Source organism: Hylaeus anthracinus, unplaced genomic scaffold (assembly GCF_026225885.1).
Source record: "Hylaeus anthracinus isolate JK02 unplaced genomic scaffold, UHH_iyHylAnth1.0_haploid 3, whole genome shotgun sequence".
NCBI classification, from domain to species: Eukaryota; Metazoa; Arthropoda; class Insecta; order Hymenoptera; family Colletidae; genus Hylaeus; species Hylaeus anthracinus.
In genome coordinates this window covers 15,378,047-15,397,102 of record NW_026535284.1, presented here as the reverse complement: position 1 = coordinate 15,397,102, position 19,056 = coordinate 15,378,047, and the positions used below count along the sequence as shown (strand labels likewise).

The window sequence follows — 19,056 nt, the reverse complement described above, 5'->3', positions numbered from 1 at the left end:
ACCGCTCGTTAATCGTGGGCGTCGAAGCTGCCAGGCCCGTGAAACGTAATATTCCGTCGTCGTGTCGACCGATCGATGACAAACCAATCTTTCCGCGCGCGTGCTAAAACCTTCCGGGGGTCTCTTCACCTCTTTTTCCCATTTTACCGCTTAATTACGCTCGCGTGCGGGTTCGTTAATGGTGTCGCTACCGTTTCCACGCTGACTCCTTTCGTCGTTCCTGTCCCCCTCGTCGTCCCCCCCCCCCCGCCTCCCTGTCGTCCGCATTTTACTTTTGCTGTTATCGAATTTCACAGAGCTATCAACAGGATTAGTAGGGCACGCGTTTGTGGGAACGTTCCGCGCCAGTTGCCGCGAAACATCCTGCGGGTGTAACTCGCGTTTCGTATCGACCCGAGCCGAGTTTCACGTCCTTGCGTACAGAATTCGCGATCGTACAGCGTCGTTCGGATCGCCTCGAATTTCCCAGGACTCATCTGACGCGAACGTCGACTCGTTGGCCGAGGGTCGCGGTTTTGCGAGCTGGCGTGGGCCGAGGTTTCTTTGAATTTCGTGGTCGTAAACGTACGAAACGCGGCCGTTCGAAACGGAGTAGGATAGATTGTTCCCGGTGATCGATATTTGACCCACATGCTCGTTTTACGAGGGTGCACGAACGACCGATCGCGCGTTCGGTCGCCGCTGGGACGCGTGACGAGATTTCTTACCTGGCCGTGCTTGTCCATGTCGTTGTTGGTCAGCTTGACCTTCTCGAACGAGACCACCTGCTTTCGTAGCTGGTCCCCGGTGAACGGAGAGTCCGGGTGCACGTAGAGCCGCGCCGGCGCCGGAGGATCCGCTTTGCCAGCGACCAGCCAACAGCTTCTGTGGTACGCGTACCGGTATCGCTTGTTGTCTACTGGCACGATGTCCATCAGCACCGCGTACCTGCCCTCCGACTTCAAGCCGCTGAATGACACGCGGCAGGTAGGGAACATCCGCCTGAAAAAAATAGAGAACGTAGAGCGAGGGCACCCAGTCGCAATCGCGATGAATATTTTTTTATTCGATCGTACGATTCAAGTAGACACAGCGAGTTCCCGAGTTTGGAATCAGCCATTCAAAAGTCTCTATCGAGAAGTGAGATCCTTCCGCGACTATAAACGTCAGACCAACGATACAGTGGATAATTCCGGTCGCCAGTTGCGAGTATCGAAAAATGATTGAAGTTGGCCGCTGTACCGCCGAGCGAATAGAACATTTGACGTTTAACCTTAGCCGAGAAGCGACGCCGAGCACAACATTGCGAACGCAACAAGAACGATGCTCGCGTGCAATATCCGCGGACGTCGTTAACCCACCCCATACGTGTTCCTAAAAAAAAAAAATTAAGAAAGAACTCGAAGCGTAGCCGTGACGAGTCGGGACGTTCCTGGAATGACCGATTCGTTGGATCCGTGGTGAGTTCTCGAGTTAGAATCCAATGCAGAGGCGCGTCTAACTAGTCAGTTTGATTGAAAGGAGCGCCCGCAGGCCTTTCAAGCTTCGTTACGAGCGAGTCACCCTTGAACCTCGTTATATGCAGTCAACTTTTCAACACCTCGAGCGTCGAGGCGCACGCGCCGGCAGATGCGCGTCCTCGTTGACGTCGATGTGCCCGGGCACACCGACTTTCCTACGGCTTCGCCGTGCTCTCTTCCCTTTCTACCTTTCTCTGGGACCGATTCTCCAAGAACAACCGCGAAATTGCCTTCGAAATTCGGCGACGAACCTTCGACTGGCTCCAAGCCGTACGAACAAAATTCTTATCCGAGCACAAATTTCAAACAAGGAAAACATATTTTTCTACGTCGAGTCATCCTTGCTACGGGACATTTCCTCGGTTAATTTAACCCTTTGACGACGGACAGACTTCGACAAGCACCGGTTGTACCGGACGGCAGAAATTTTAGTCACGATGCGCGCCGAGAACGGCGAACTTTCGATTACGGACGCATTTTTCTGAAAATATATTTCAACGATCGAAAAATTGTGTTTCGTTACATCAAAACGATATTTATTTCTTTGAACCGAATCAGTATAAATATCACGAATTTAATATTAACAAGACGTTACTAATAAGCGCCCACGGTAGCCAAGTGGTTGATGAATAGAATTGTCTCGTCATGAAAAAAAAATGTCCAACCACGATACTCCCCAACTCCGAAACTTGCAGGTTTCTCGTAGATAGAGGAAAAGCTGGTCTCGCATCCGCGCTCCGAAATGAACCGACCGGAATGTCCTGGACCGTGCAATCCGCGGAACAAGTCCTGTCGAAAGACCTGCCTCCAGAATGTCTTAACCCTCCTGGAGGAACTCCCCCCGTGCATCCGGATGAGGCTGTGTCAAGAAGACCTCGCCGCGGTGTTTGGGAAAGACGTACACCACGAGAGAGAGCAGGGCTACCAAGACGTGTCGACCATGTCCGAAGATCTGGCTGACGGGGAACGTCAGAGAATCGCAGACGGGGACAAGTTGGCGGAGATATCAGAGGAAGAAACGAAAGAGGAGGAATCGAAGGAGGAATCGAAGGAGGAAGAGTCGGTTCCAACGACCGAAGACAAAAGAATTCAGACCGAGTCGACTGGATACGAGGCGTTTTCGTTGAGGATTCGGACCGTTTCCGCTCGTGCTAGGTACATGGTCGCGTTCGGATCGCGTATGTTAGGCGACGAGGATTGCTCGTGTCGCATCATCAACTTTGCCATTTATGTGGGTATTTTCTTTCTTCTGACGGCATTCGCGCGGCACACCTCCGGCTATCAATTCTTTTTGTCGAGCCAAATATGCGGACTCATTGCTATCTTGACCTGGAGGATCTCCGGGACCGTACCATTGTAACGCTCCGTTCTCTCTTTTTCTGCTCCTCTCCGACCGAGTATTCTGTTTCACGAGAGAACGATGGTAAACGTGGCGATGTCGCTCGACATTACAAACGAACCAATCGCTGGATAATTATTCGACCATCGAGCCGCGAACTCGGGAGCCTTTTGAGAGCTAGAAGTTACATCATTTCCACGAATAAAAAGACAAAAGAACAAGTGAATGAATAAATATCAAATTTGGCAGACATACTTTTTCTGATAATTATAATACTAAGTGGTCTGGAAAGTAACGTCGTTTTTTCAATTTTATATACTCGTTCGTCGCTCGTCAGCTCATTGATTTTTATCGAAAGGCTGTCCCTGCCGATAGGAATTTATTGAAAATTTATTTGAATTTAATGTAAAAAAAAAAAAAACGACGTTACTTTCCAGCCCGCCTAAAATTTGTACGAGTGGCACGGATCTCGAAAGGTTACTTTGCTAAAAATATTCCGAGGGGACCTATTTTTTCGCCTAATCGGATGTATCGCGCCCCCTTAACGATTGCGTCGAAAGCCGCACGGAACGCAACAAATCGTGCCCGTTCATCGATCGACGACCAATCGTTTCGAGCGCATTCGAGACCGCAAATGCAGCAATCGTTTCAAAGTCACCGACCGCAAGGATCGATTCACGGATGAACGAGCTTCCGACTTCCCTTCCAGCGTCGGGGAATGGCGATGATCCGTGGAGAAACGCTCCACGAAAACCGCGATCTTTCAACGCGGATCTTGTTAGACCGAGGAGCCTCGACCGCTGTGGTTCGGGTGAATGTTTGCCAACGCGCGATGAATTTTTACACGGCCAGTCTTTAGTTACGTGTTTCGCGGCGAGAAGCTCGACGTAAATGCGAGAAACTTTTAGGTTATTAACCAGTCGGCTGTGGCGCGCCTTTTTGTGATCGCGAGATATTCACGGAATAAGTCAATCACAGTCGCTGTTAAAATAATCGATCAAAAAGATGCTTTCATTTTATAAAATTGACCATTTTATTGCCACTATTTGCCATTCGTTTAACACATTTAACACATCTGACTGGCGAAGATCAAAACCGCGTCAGACATTGTATAGAATTCTCCTCCAAGTGGCCACCAATAAAGCTCGTATTTTTGTAAACTCGTTCCACGCTCCCCTGTCTATACAAATTTGTAGTAAACACCGAACGTGGCGCAATATATCATCGAGGAAATTATCCGTCGCGGAGGGTCGCCTCCCCTGTATCAAGGATAAGTGGGAATACATTCAAACCGCTATTAAGCATCGATAGCGAGTCCATCGAGTATACCCCCGATACTTGTACGTCCCTAGTTCGCGTTACGTTTCTAACCACCCCTCTGTATCCTGGGTTGCGGCAGCGGCGACCCTTTATCTTTAGCGAAAATCACGACGAACGAGTCAATTTGTCTCGAGTCGTTCTCCAAAACCAATTTAGACGAGTCCCCTCTGGCTCGCGCTGCGCGTTAAAAGTAACTGAAACGCGGATTTTAAGTTCAGCATTGTGGGAAAGGGATTTCGTCGATTTCAGGTAAGGTCTGCGAAGCGAAACCGGCCATCGGTAAAATAGCACTCCGTTGACGTTTTTATTTAATTTTACGCGGTCCAGCGCACAATTACCGGTCTGTAATAAATCTCGACGCGCGAATTAAACGCGAATTATAGGGAAACGAGGCGCGACGCGATAAAACGAAAACGCGAGGACCGATCGTCGAGCATCGAGAAAACGAAGAATCGTTTTCCCATCTGGCTCGCCCCACCCTGTCCCCTGTTTTCCTCGTTACACTGTATTTCCCTGTCAAATTAGCCAGAAACAAACAGGCCCTCCATGGCCCGTGGCTAACGAGCCCATAATCGTAGGAACACCTCGACCCCAAGCCACCCCGAACAGCCTCGAAACCACCCGTACCCGTGCGTACTACACACGCGTATTTCTACATCTGTTTCCCCGTGGCACGAGCAGGGTATACCGGGTGATTCACCTAACCAGACCGTCGTAAATTCCTCGTGAACCGTTCGTTGCGTAAACAAAATTCTTGCGAACGAGCGTTAAGTATCGTCGAGGGGGACGTAATAATTTCCCCGCCTCCAGATAAGTAAGTAACGAGTAACGAGAGCGTCGTTGTTTGCCCGTGTCGTGGCAGAGCCATCAGTTTTGGGACGGTAGAATTGGGCGAATCAGCCTGTAGGCGTTTTAGGGGTAGAGAAATGTCGGATAGGCCATCAGCCCCGAGGAGAGGGCTCGCACAAATGGATTACGGAAGCGGTGGATATTATAGCGATCCGAACACGGTCATCAGAGTTACTTAAATGTTTGCCGAGCTAACGACTTTGTCGTGCCCAGCAGCAGCTGCCGTTGCCGTTATAATTATTATGCCGCGGCACTTTAACCGCGGCGAGTAGATTTTCGACGATTTCGAGAACGGAGACGCGGTTTCTGGAACCTGCTAAATTATTCGGTAATCACGCGACGGGAACGAGACGAGATGGGGAGACGATCGAGAGACCTTTAACCTTTTGCTTTAATTCTCCGGAGTTCGAAATAGTATCCTCTGTCCGTCGTTGATTTAGCTACCCCGCGTTACGAAGCACCCCGAGAACGTACCTTCTAAACGAACCACCGTATCGCTCACGCGTTATACGTCTCCGTATCGTTTCCAGTCATTCGAAGTAAGAATTTCCGCGCGATCAACCTCCAGGTTCTTGCTTTGCGTAATGCCAGCCATTACCGTGATCTATCCGAAGGGGACCTCGTACGGAGGACTTCCTTATTTACGTTAAGTACCACGGTTGACCACAAACGATACGTTTTCTTACGCGGCGGCTATGGTTGTTCGTTCGTTGCGAAGGAATCGCACGTTTTTTTGCAACGGTCCGCGAAGTTAACGGCGAAGAGCAGCGAAACGGTTGGTCTGCCGGCCGCGACTCGCGTGTGTATTTTTCAAAGTTTAAGTAGGCAAGCGTGGACTGCGAAGCAGCGCTCGGGATAGGAGGTGTGGACGAGCAGGTCAGCGGAGAGAGAGACAGGATACCGGCGGATAGAGGGTACTCGTCACGCGAACCCTTCATCAAGGTGCCAGCAACCTACATTATACACTCACACGTGCCTCCTCGACCGGCGGGGTGAACGTGCACGTTACGCGAGAACGTGCACGGATCGCGAAACACGACGCGGACGAACCAACCGTACCAACGCTGGAATGAAAAGACGATAGAGGAACCGGCGGAGAGTAGACGGGAAGGGACCGGTAAACGTCTATTTATCCCTGTTATCCTGTCTTCTCGGCCGTAACGAAAACCCAACCGAATGAGTCCTCTATACGCGTGACCGCCACGTTGCTCCAATTGCTCGATAAAATTCAAAAATTAGTTAGCAAGTCGTCGAATATCTCGTTCGGAACTGTTTCTGCAGCCCAAGGCCGAAGCACCGGGCGATTCCCAAAGGAAAAGTCCTTTACCGGTTTGCGATCCGAAACTTTCTTACTCAGATACGAGCAATCGAAGTTTATCGACGCCATGTTTCCCGAACAGCTGATCGCGCGGCTTCCCACGTGCGCGAACTTCAACTGCTCGTATCTCGACAACCATCCCTCGGACCGCAAAATGGAAAAGGACTTTTCGATTCGTATCGGACCGAGAAATCCATCCTCCGGAGGACCCCACGTTTTTGTTTATCCGTGAACGTCGCCCTGGATTTTATACGTTTTCGATACATCTCGATATCGCTTCTCCGCGAACGAATCGAAGATACGGGTTCGTTATCGAGTCAGGTGGATCGAGGATCGACGAAAACTCGTTGATTATACATTCCCGGAGTTGAGTGACGGAGGCTCCAGGAGCCCTTCCTTAAACGACTCGAACGCATTACAACAGGGTTCGTGCTGTTCTGTTTTCTTTTCTTTTCTTTTCTCTTCTCGTCGGCAATGACGTCCCGTTCGAGTTTGCACGCACGAAATTGGCTTTGTTCGCGATACCGAAATCGAGGTCGTTGGAAGACGAGGACGGAGAGACGGGGAAAGGGAAAGAGAGAGAGAGAGAGAGAGAGAGGGAAAAACTGGCGGGTGCCAACGTGGGAAAAGGAGAGACCCCGCGAGCTAGTCCTCTAGGAAGAATCAGAGAAGTATACGGTCCTGGGCGCCCCGTGGGGCCAGACAATTCCACCTGATTGGTCCGAATTCGTATTGTCACTCGAGAGACTGACGTTTTCGTTCGACTGGGGATTTCGTGCCAAGTTTCTCGTGCTAACGACGCTATTCGTGCATCGCCGACTTCTTGATATATCGATCGTGCCCCAGGAAGAGAACGTCCGCCTGGCGACACGCCCCGGAATCATTTGGACATTTTTTTTTTTTTCTTTTTTCACCGTACAATTTTTAGGCAAGGCTCAACAACGTTCGCCAACCGACGGCGACAGTCTCTACTAACTTCTCGTTGGTTTCTCGTCGGTATACGCTTGTAATCGATTACAAACTTCCCGACGTTTCGTCGCTGTTTTATGCAGTAGAGACTCCCATATCCGAACTAATAGGGAGACGGATGAGGGGAAACGTAGCGCGGATAACAGAACGTACTAATAGAACGTCCGTATATCGGGGTATTCGGATAATGAGGGGTACGGATACGAGAGTCTCTACCGTATTTCAGGAGCAAGGGACAAAAAAGTAATTCGTCTGTTACTCGAAATTGTCGTCTAGGTAAGGACTCCGCCAGTCCCCGGCTGTTAAAACGCGCGCGAATCGGTTACTCGAGTCGGAGCTTGTTTTCAAGTAATTTATAATTAGACGTCGCGCCCGATAGGAGAGCATTTCTCGAGTGGCTTTCGATTGGCATCTACGTACTTGTTCTCCTCGCCGTATACGTACGATCCGATCGCGTGTCCTCGACTTTCAGTGATAACGCGTCAGCTTGTCCATCCGTCTGTCCGCTCCGACCGGCATCGACGAAACGTTTCGAGCACTGCCGTTAATACACGGATAAAACGATACATCGACTGTCCAAGCAATATGTACTCAGCAGACCCAAGATTATCTGTGCATACTGCTAGCGCATGGTTGAGAATTCCGTCTCGTTTAATAATTTGAAATAAGCACCTCGCTGGATCTAGTTTTACGGTAGAATATCAAAGAATCCAGGCTCCGTGGTGATCGATCGATCGATTAATACCAGTTCGCGGTGAACGCAAATCACTTTCCGTCGACCGGGATCGGTAGGTGCGTTTGGCAACGAAATCAGAGAGATACCGGTCGTCGATCGATTACATTATGGATTATTTCAATTTCGTCGGTGTAAACATCAGGTGTCGAGGATCTAGATGGCTATCTCCGCGGAATGCCATCGAGTTGAATAAACTTTCTCCGAAGTTTCCCACCGTGAAGGGTGGTGGATCCCGTACAGCCCGTTCAACCCCGTGGAAAGCAAACCCGGACAAATGACGCTAAATAGCTTCAAGGTTGGGAGTTCCCGTGTCCCGAAGGTGGACAGCGTCGGACCACTGTCCCTTGCGCGCAAATATGTATCTCGTAACTTCGACGTGGTCACGCATCCTTAGAGAGCTCGCAGCTGCGGCCTCGACTTTATTAGCATACCTATAAAAATGACCGTGTGCTCGCGAGCGCGCGGTATATCCACAAAGGGGCATAAATTGCCACGATAAATTACATCCGAAACTCCCTTAAATATCTCGTAAAACGTCAGTCAATGAAATCCATTAGTTTCGAGTACGTCGTTTCGAACTTCTGTTTGCGTTGTCGCAATTTGCCGGTTTTGCCCGTCGCTGCCCCCGAGGGCTACGAACTAGAGAGACCTGCCTTTGTTGTCGCGCGAGCGCGATAATTAATGGCCGTGAACGTAATTGCACCGTCGTAACGGCCTAACGGCGCTGTAATTGCATGCCCCCACCCCCACCTCCCTCCCACCAAACGAAAAATTTCATTTTCCCAGTTTCTTTCGTTCAAATTTGTTCGCACGTAGTAAATTCAGCCAATTAACCGCTTGCAACGGACTAGAAAACGTCCGTTCGACAGCGTCTGAACCGATCCCGTTGAAAACTAATTATCGCGTTTTATCGAGTGGAGAAAAAGGAGAAGAGGCGCTCGCGCCGTTCGTACTTTTATTTATAATAAAATAATTTATAACGGTTTGCTGTAATCGCTGAAGGTAATGACACACAACGATTCAGCGCAGGTTTCACAAAGATTTCGCCGAAGCGACGGCTCGAGTTAATCGACTTCGGAGAGTCGTAGATCGTACGCGTAGAGCGACGATGAGCCTAATTCCCACTCTGTCTGCCGCTCCGTGTCATGCATCAATGGCCAACGGAGCATGAACGAAAAGGGGAGGAAAGAAATTCGACCATCTCCCAACGCGACAATTAGCAGCTGTTGACTTCTCCTCGCAAGAGTATTCCTTTCTAACTATTACATTTTTCTTTCTTTTTTGTTTTTTTTTTTTTTTTAAACTCTAAAAGCGTATCTTAGATTGATTAACGTTTACCCAGTGTCGTTCCAACTATAATTTACCAGTATATAAATTGCCGTGCTAGCTCGACTAAACAAACATGTAAGAATTACAACGTGGCTGTTATCGAACGAATGTTTCCGGGTAATCTACCGCGACAAGTAGGTGTAAACAAATGTCAATTAACGTTAGCTGCTTGCGCGTTTGTTCGTAAAAACGTTCCGTTGGTAAGGCAAAATTACTACCTTCTAGTATCACGAGACGATGGATATCGATATCTTTACATCTCGCTATTTGTTTTTCATGGTTGCTGCAAATTCAAGCGTTCAACTCGGCCGAACCGCGAGCAATTTACTCGAACTCGAAGGTGAGAAACCTTCTTCTCCCTGGTCGGGGACTTTCCCTTTCGTGTCTCGTCGAAACCCCTCCGGTTTGCGATCATCGTCGCAATCGGTTAATTTCGAACGGAGACAAATGTCTCGGTCATCTTCCGTGCACCTGCGCGCGGGCCACGCGACTCGTCCCCAACGGAACCGACGGTGGAAACCAGAGATGGACGAAATTCTTCCCGAAACGTAAAACTTCCAAGAAAATTAAATATAGCCGTTAAATGGGTACGAAGCGCCCCTCTATCTTCTCGGTAAATTACGTCACGTTAGTCTTATTCCCAGTTAATTACCAGAATAAAATTCTGCCCGTCTCTGCTTCTCATTTAAACGCGATACGGGGCACGCCTACCTGCCAGTCTTCGTGATGATCATCTCCGTGCCAAGGTCGTTGAACTTGTCCCACAATTCCTTGGTCTCCAGATGACACTCGACGTCCCGAAGCTCGTCAGAGTTGCAACTGGTCCTAAGACGATGCTTCCGTTCGTGATCGCCGTGAGAATCTTGGCACTTCCGCGACGATGACGTCGTGGTCAGATCGTCGGGACCGTGGATCGGGCCGTCATCGACGCTGCTGCACTCCTCGACGTCCACGTCCACCTCTTCGTCCTCCTCGTTACCGGACTTGTCCGTTCCCTCGCTCTCCCCTTCGCAATTTTCCACCTCGTCGTCGGCCAACAGAGCCTCGTCCGTCACCACGGTCGCCGTCGCCACGATGTTCACCGGCGACGTCCTCGACCCTGAAACATCCACCTGAATTTACCACTCATACTTCGAGGAGCCTCTCAGGGAAACTTTAATCCATCATAGGAGGTAACACGGTGATTACGATTACAGGTCCGTGGGAAACAGGAGACGTAAGAGAACGTTCGTATTGTACCTGGGACATTTATTTTTTTGTTAATACGTACAGTCTCATAAATATTCGTACCCTCTGTGTCTATCGAACAAATTTGTTTGGATTAAATGGTAGCTTTGACGTTTTCAAGCGTATATTCGTACAAATATATTTACATATTTTTATTGTATAGAAGAGAAGGATTCTCAATTTTTCGACCGATTCTTCGGCATATTTATGTATAAATATGTAAATGCATAAGCTTATTCGCATACATACTTATAACGAAAAATTCATTTGGTAATATCAAAAACTATTATTCAATCTAGCCTGCTAGTTTAAACTCTAACATCTCACCTCAGCTCAAGTTTCTTAATCACCTCGTTCGAAGCAGAAATAAAGGATAGGAAAATATCCGACAAGCGTAAAGAAACGCGCGTTACGAAGCTGACAAATGCATTCAACGTTGACTCGAAATCGTCGGGAGAGTTTGTTTGTTTTTTTTCCCCTCTCGTCGGTGGGTTCGCGATGGAGCGTGTCGATTTAAATGAGGGAGATGTACCCGAACGATACGGAAAGCCTGGAGCCAAGGGGCAGGGGGTAATTAATCGAACCGGGCGCGCATCTGCCATCGAAGGTGGCGCCTAATTAAACCGTCAGATTTCAAGAAAGCCAATCCACCGCGCCAGTGTACACAATGTTAATTGCACCGGTCACGATACCGATCTGTTAATTTGTACTATTCCGCGCGAACAATGCGTCTTCCGGTCTCGTATCTCAAATTGGATCCGCGAGTGATACCCGTGCATTTACTCGCACACGGCGTGGCCGCGCGTGTCGCGTCTCTGATAGGAAAAAATTGCTTCTACGCGAAAAGATATCGCCCGACACGCTTTACCGGCACGGCCCATTTCTCCTCTTCACTGTTCGATTATTATACAAGTGAAAGACAGCCAAGAGGCTCGTGCGGAATCGATACCTTCGATTTTAAAAGCAACGAAGAGTTCCTCCGCTGGTTGTTCCGTTCGTGCGTTCCTCGAGGCATCGGTAGGTCCCTTATTAAGATCGAACTTACGAAGTCGGTATCGCTGTTTTCTCGCTCCACGCCGACTGTATACCAATGTTTGGTCACGCGTTCTAACGCCTCCGTCGATGCAACCGGTTTTACCCGATGGCGCGTCTATTCCTCCGCTGATTTTTAAACAAGTTCGCGAAAGTACATTTTTTTTTTTAACGAGGTCAGCTTGCACGGACGCGCAAACAAAGAGGCGAAATTACGTTGGTACCGAATTCTTTTACAGACCCAATGAATACAAATTATTTTCTCGACGAGACGTTCGAGCCCCGAATAAATAAAAAGCCCACGAATAAATCGCGACACGTCGATATTATTCGTTCTCTATTGTTGAAATAAAATTGTGTCCATCTCTGGTTAAAAATGGAGGCGAGTAGCTGCGCATCGCGTGCAGTGTTTCGCTCGTTGCGTGCGCTGGCGTGCATCTGCGTGTTCGTACGCACTCACGCAGGCCACGGCACTTGTCGTACACGCACACACCGTTTCCCTGGTCCCTCTGCCACGCCGTCAAATAACTCGCGACGCTACGTTTTGCCGGGTGCCAATAACGCGTCCAAAGAATACCGAATTATTCGCCGTTTACGCGTTTCTACGTGGCGCGCGTAACACGCGAAATTCCGCGCAATTTCCTTATTGAGCCATCGAGAGGCGAGACTGGTTTCGAACGAACGCGCGAGTCGGCTTCGTAACAGCCGTCCCGACAACCGGCGACCGTCGTGGAAAGCCCGGTGTTAAAATTAACACCTCGGCCGTGCGTGTTGCGTGCGCCACGACCTCGGCGTTCTTTCACGAACATCACGCATTCGCGGTTTTCATCTTCGATTTCTGTTTCTTTCTAGCTGCCGGTGCTCTCTCCGCCGTGCTCTTGCAATTTCAACCGTGCAAAAGGCCGAGACCAGCGTTGAGAATCGTCCGCGTCGTTAAGGGGTTACGACAGACCGATGGGCTGAGGAATAAGGTAGCCGGGAATTTTTTTGCAGAGACGGTGAGTCGTTTCGTAAAATGTTTATTTATTACTTAGAAGCGCTTGCGTTGAGCTACAAGTTGGGTAAATTTCGCGCTACACGTTGTCGCGAAAGTCTCGAAAAGACGAATCTCGATGGATTCTCAATTTTTCGACCGATCGCTCGGCAAGTGGGAGTCGCCGACACGATCGCAAATATGGCACATACGCGAACAAACACGGACGCGACGACGACCTGCTATCTAGCCGAGGTGCGCCGTGCATGTGCATTAATAACGTTGTATAACGACACGCGACGCGTCGCGTCGGTACGCCCTGTTGTTGCCTTCCTGTCGCGGCGATGAGTCGCGAATATTTGCGAAGCGTCGGAATCCGGGCGAGATTAAAGCGTTGTAACGATATGCACATTTCGGTGACAGTTTCTTGCGAAACACGGAGCCTACGCGCGCGAAGACTGACAATCGCGATGTACGGACCCCGGTAGAATAGAAGCTTTATCGTTTCGAGGACGTATAATCGTTGATCGTATTATTAGAGACACCGAGAGAATATAAAGACACCTTTTGTTTTATCGTATGGAAACGATGCCAATGAAAAGTCTCGAAATAACTGCTTTGTCGTCGGAGCTTCTAATGATTTTACCAATTATCGCATTTATAAATAACGTTCGGATAAAGTGGCGCGAGTTCGTATTCCTTCTATTTACGCAGGACGCGATTGAATTCGACTATAAAATTCAAGATGGCAATATCGGAGAACAGCGGACGACGATGACCGCCATTCTTTGACTGCCATTCGAATAATAGATCGATACACTCGTAGGTAGTACGTAAATTTAGCTACAACGGTACGAAATCTGCCCTTACTTCGAAACCTAAACGAAATCTTTCGCAAAGGATCCGAGACCAAGTGTTGCTCGAACAAGATATCCGAGGCCATCTGTTAGTTGTCGAGTCAGTGAACTCTCGCTATATCGATCGTTGTACGACATGTATGTACGTACTCGAGCAAAGAACCATCGACTCGCAAATTAAAAGGCAAGACGTGTCTGAAAGTATCGATATCGGGACACGTGCTTTCCAATCCCTTCTACGTTTCTCTCGAACCATTACTTATTTCTTCTTCTCCTTTCTTTTTTTTTTTTTTTTTTTCGAGCATGTGTAAATACCATTTTTCGAAGCAATATATTCACCGCGTAAATGGCACGCTTAAGTTGTTATAATCTGATACAAAACGAGCCAATCTATTCAGACAGTAGCGCATAGTTAATTCCAGTTAGCGCCTACTAGGCTTCCACGCGCCTACTTAAGAGCTAAACGAGATAACTGCCTTTTTATGGCGGGATTGGGCACAGTAATGAATTCCGAAAAAAAGACAAATATTCGGGTGTATCTGTCTGAAAACTAATAGTTTCCGAGATATTCAGCTCCGTTAACACGAAACTCGAGGCTAATCTTTAAACTATGCGCGTCGTCGCGTTATCTCGAACGTCGAGTACTAATGCTATTATAGTAGTTTCGACTATCGCAATATTCAAAGGGACAGTTCAGCGACTTACGACTCGAGACCGTTCAAGGTTCCTCAAGGTCATATTTAACCCTTTGCACTCGAGAGGCGACTCTCAGTCACCATTAGGTTTCACGCAGCAAATCTCTCGAGTCGCTGGCAGATACTAGAAAAAAGGCCTCGAGAAAGGGTTAATATCCTCGATCAGACGCCTCGATCGAAACCACGACGAAGACAAGAAAATATCCAAAGACGATACGCAGCGATAGAAAACAATCGAGATACGTTCTCTGCCCGGAATGTTTTGTCATTGTTTAAGAATTCGCTGCTCGGCGTTCTTTTGACAGCACACCAGAACCTTTGCTCTTCCGTTTAACCGAGCGCCGTCGACAACCATTGACGAACAATCAGTCGCCCTATGGAGATGAGTCGCTCCGAGTAAAGTCGTAGAGATCCGCGTTCGATATATTCGTATAACCATCCCGAAATCCTCTGACAATCGCAAAGTACCCAACTGGGTTTCGACGTCAGTTGGCGGTACGTGGCCAACAAAACGCTTGGAACGCGCAAAAGGAGCTGCTCGAGGACGACCGACGCACCGGAAGCTTTCCGGGCAACAGAAGGAGTTAAAGCTCTCGGTCTGCCACCAAGAGGTGGTCCCATGTTCCATGATCTTAAGGCAAGAAGAAATATGACCGAGCTACTGACGTCAGCTTCCTTTTGCCACGACCGACAGCCGACCACCCAGAATCCTGTCACCACCCAGCCATTCGAAGGACGTTGCTCAAAAGGATCGACGGAACGAGCCGAATAACGATCGCGTTACACCAGATGACTTGCCGCGCTTCTTTTCTCGATCGTTGCCCGACGCTAAACCGGGAAATGCGAGATTATACCCACCCCAGACGATGCTGGAAGACGCATCCGACGACCTTCGAAACGGAATTCTCTCTCTCTCTCTCTCTCTCTTTCTCTCGATATGGCAAAACTTGATCCTAGAAACTATTAAGAATCGCTAAATTGCCACCAGGAGGTGTAACGGTGTCGTTAAGTACGTTAATGTGATTACTGAAAGCGCAGAACGGACGTGTAAATCGAAGACAAAAACAGGAGCAATTTACGTTACCCTGTTGAGAAAGCTGTCCGTCAGTAAGAGGTGGCTTTCGTCCACGTATTGACATTAATAGCGACGTTTTCTATTTGCTCGGAGATGCAATTACTATGAAAGCGAACCTTGTCTTCCTCTCAACGATACACCAAGGTTTATGCAGATCCTATCACGGAGACTAGACGGCCCGTTTGGCTCTTCGCTGTCGCAGAAACCTCGGAGTTAGACAAAAGAAAAGACCTCATTCGTTCTATCGGCTAGTAAATGTGTGTTTCAAGAGTGATCCTTGTTTGATTGAAATTTTACACGGTTTCTCGCAATAAAACACATGTTTCACGTTTCACTAAAAACGGAGCAAGGATTTATTTGCGAGGGAATTCAGCAGTCGTTGCCTTTGGTTAGCCACGATCTGTCCAATATATTCCACGTTCCATTTTCTGCTGAAACCTTTGCACCGTCATCATCATCTAAAACAGGCACACGTCATGCCTGCCATCGGACAAGACAAAGGTGTTCCGCGAGTTTTTCTACCATGCCCATTACAGTTCCAATTGGATATTAATCTACGTTGAGATGAACACTTTTTCCTGCGACCGATAATTATATACTAATAAATTATCGAGTAATTAAAAACAGTTGAAGCAGATAATAGCGTTACTTTCGAGGAACGAAACGAGTCTTCGCGCCGAGCATTCCGCTCGCTACGGACAAAGGAGTATTTTCCTAACGTACTCGGTGTCCTTAAAACAAAGTGGCCCTCTGAATTCCCAAGCCCTGATTCACCTCGATGCTAAATCTCCGACGACTCGAATCGCGGAACACGCTCAAAGATAACCTCGATCGTTAATTTCGGTGCGAACAGGTAAAATTTACGCGGCGATCCGTTGGCAACAATTAGTCGCTTTATTTTCTGCTCGGCTGGTGCTCCCGTTTCGGACGCTAATTATCATCTGACCCCCCGCCAAGTGTCTTTTTCGACCCGGCAGTCGGCGATTCTATTTTCGCGCCTCTGATAGATCGGCGCTTTTGTAATTAAACTGACACCGGCCGGTCAACGCCTGATCTAATGGACTTCGGAGGCTATCTCGGCCCGGCTAAATTCGCGACGATCGCGGACGATTGTTTTATCGTCGAATCGGGAGCGATTAACGGAGGAAAAGCCTGTCGTCACGTGGCATTGTTTCAAGCACGTGCTCGTTGCTCTTCAGGCCGAGAAGATCGGAACGATACAGCGGGAGCTGTTAACCTGCGAATTTAAGAGATGGACGACTGTAATAACGTTCTCGAGATCTCTCCACCTATCCCACGAAACGCTCGTTGATTTCAAGCCACATACTCCGCGTTTGACGCGTTAAAATGCACTCGGAGCCGTGCACCGTCGGGCAGAGGACGGTTACCCTCGCTTGCACGGTGCACCGCGAATCGACGGCATTCTATTCGGAGAGTAGACGAGTAAATCTTGTATAATACTCTATCTCGATGTTTATTCACTTGTACATCCGTTCGTGTGAATTTTACTCGTTCAACGCGAAACTTAATTCGATCGAATAACTCGTCAATCGTAACTCGTGTTTATCTTTCGAACGTTTCTGTTTCGACAAGAATTTTGTCCACCTCCGCGGTTCACGAAGGACCCTCGAAACGGACGATTTCCGAGAACGCTATCCTACCGAGAACTAGCGTTTGAATAGCTCTCAGGGGTATCCTGCTCGTGCCAGACCGACGGGAGAGAACCCTGTCGCAGATAAATCTGATAATCTCCATCCAAAGCCGAACGACCCGAATTAACCGATCCTCATCGTATCGGCCACTTTTACGTTTCAATTAGTCTTTTCGATCGAACGATTCGCCAACGAGGGCGAGTCGTACTCGATTCCATAGGGGATGAAGTCATCCCGTTGGGTGTGAGATCAAGAATGTCACGGGCTAATATCTCTGTCGCTACAAGGGACTGGGATCTCGATCGTTATCGCACCTTTTCTTATTCTTCGCGCGGGTTAACCAGCGCGAAAGGGTAACCCTCGGAAATCTACCAAACAGGTGGTAGAAAAGAACGAATTATACTCCAAAACGTTTTCAAGTAAAATCCCTCCCGTTTCGCCCCTGATCGGCGTCACGAGGGCCCGATACAACGTATCGCCTATCGTTTGATATGGCGTAGCCATTTCTCCTGTTCAATTTCACATTCTAGGAGGTAAAGAATTTAAAAAAAAAAAAAAAAAAAAAAAAAAAACTCACGGTGATCGAGAGCAGAGTTGGCGACGAATTCTCTGGCAGTTGGACATTCCAAGTTGGTATTAGCAGTAGCAGCAGTGTTGCCAATGCCCTGCAGGTGGTAATGCCCGAAGGACGGACCCCTGGGCGCCATGATGGCCGCGATGCTGAAGTCTGTCGCTTTTCCCCTTTCCCCCTTCGTAGGCATCCCTTCTCGCGCGACGACACTTTGATTTCAATGTTTCCGGCTTGTTTCTCCGGCGTTCACCCGACCTCTTCTGTCCGACGTTCAACGTCTTGCTCCGTTTCCGAACGTTTATCACTTCGTTCCGAGATTACGCGATATCACCACCGTCACTCGCGACCGGACGCGATACGATCCCCTTTCGCGGTCAGTCTTACGTCGACGTGTCGACGACAAGCGGCGGGCACCTCCGATTCCCATCGACTTTCCTCCGTGATCGTTGGGACCGCGCGACGAGTACAACTTCGAATCGGGATTTAGAAGAGCTTTTTGCGATGCGGTACGAGTAATAAATACTGTTATTATTATTCGGCGACCCGCGACCACGTCGCCACGAACAATCGAACGATCGTCGCGCAAAGGAGCCTCGATCGGCGAGACGTTGGTGCGGACAGGACGCTGCTCGAAAACGCTACGGCTAGGATCGGCGCGGCGCAGAACGAAAGCGTCTGCGCTGCTCGACTTCCCGGACTCCACTGGGCCGCTACTCCTCCTCCCACGCGAACCGCTCGCCCCACCAAGCTAACGCAGCAACGGCGCACCGACCTGGCCGTTCACAACGTCCCGATAACGAGACGACACCAAACCGAACCGAGGAGTCCGACAAAGAGGAACAGTGCGCGCGCCCCTGCTGGGCGTTACCTCTTCCAGCCCCCTCGACCGTCGAGGCGGTCGTCCCGGCTCGCGAGGGAACGAGGCACCGCGTCACGTGACGGCTCCTATCCCAGACCTAACCCAGACCTAACCCGCGGAACCGGGATACGTAGGAAACCGCGACAAAGGGCGGGGGCGATTCCATCCTGGCCACGCCTCCTGGTTATCCACCGACACGACCACCGCCGATACCTTCGACCATCGCCGCTACCACCACCACCACCACCACCACCACCTCGTACTCCCAGCACCGATAGCGTAGGTATCTCGAAGCGGCGTGGCCGCGCAACGACGAAAGAGAGATCGATCGACCCCTCGCGCACCGGATGCCCGGCGTTCTCGTACGTATCTACGTCTGTACCACGACTGTATGCACAGTGGCGTAGGACCACGCTCGAAGACATCTCGAATATGCCATCTGGGGACGTTTCCTGTCGGGCCATTCGCTTGGAACATGGCTGGAATTTTTGATCCGGTTGATTATCAACAGCATAACGTGTGATTTTTTTGGTGGCGGATACTCGAATCGCACCGAACACACGTTTTGGAGTAACACGGAATGATACACGCAAGGACTCATCACGTTGGTGACTTGACTAGTCTAGAACGAGTACGAGTCTGGAATATATCCGTGAAACGTGATCGATAGCTACCGTTATCTATCGGAACGATAATGAACGAGACGCAACTATTCAAAGGAACACAGAAATAGAGGAGTATTAATTGATCGATAGA

The 19,056-nt window shown here is 49.1% G+C and overlaps 1 protein-coding gene across 1 annotated transcript in view; it reads right to left on the bottom strand.

Annotated features, from left to right (window-relative positions):
* Positions 1–18,779, bottom strand: part of LOC128893616 (T-box transcription factor TBX20-like) — a 40,005-nt gene extending 21,226 nt beyond the window's left edge. The window contains exons 1-3 of the mRNA XM_054154711.1: positions 17,448–18,779; positions 10,071–10,458; positions 708–981 (exon numbers count right to left, since the gene is read on the bottom strand). Coding sequence (XP_054010686.1) covers positions 708–981; positions 10,071–10,458; positions 17,448–17,631 — 846 coding nt within the window. The 5' untranslated portion in view covers positions 17,632–18,779. The remainder of the gene's footprint in view (positions 1–707; positions 982–10,070; positions 10,459–17,447) is intronic.
* Between the last annotated feature and the right edge of the window lie 277 nt (positions 18,780–19,056).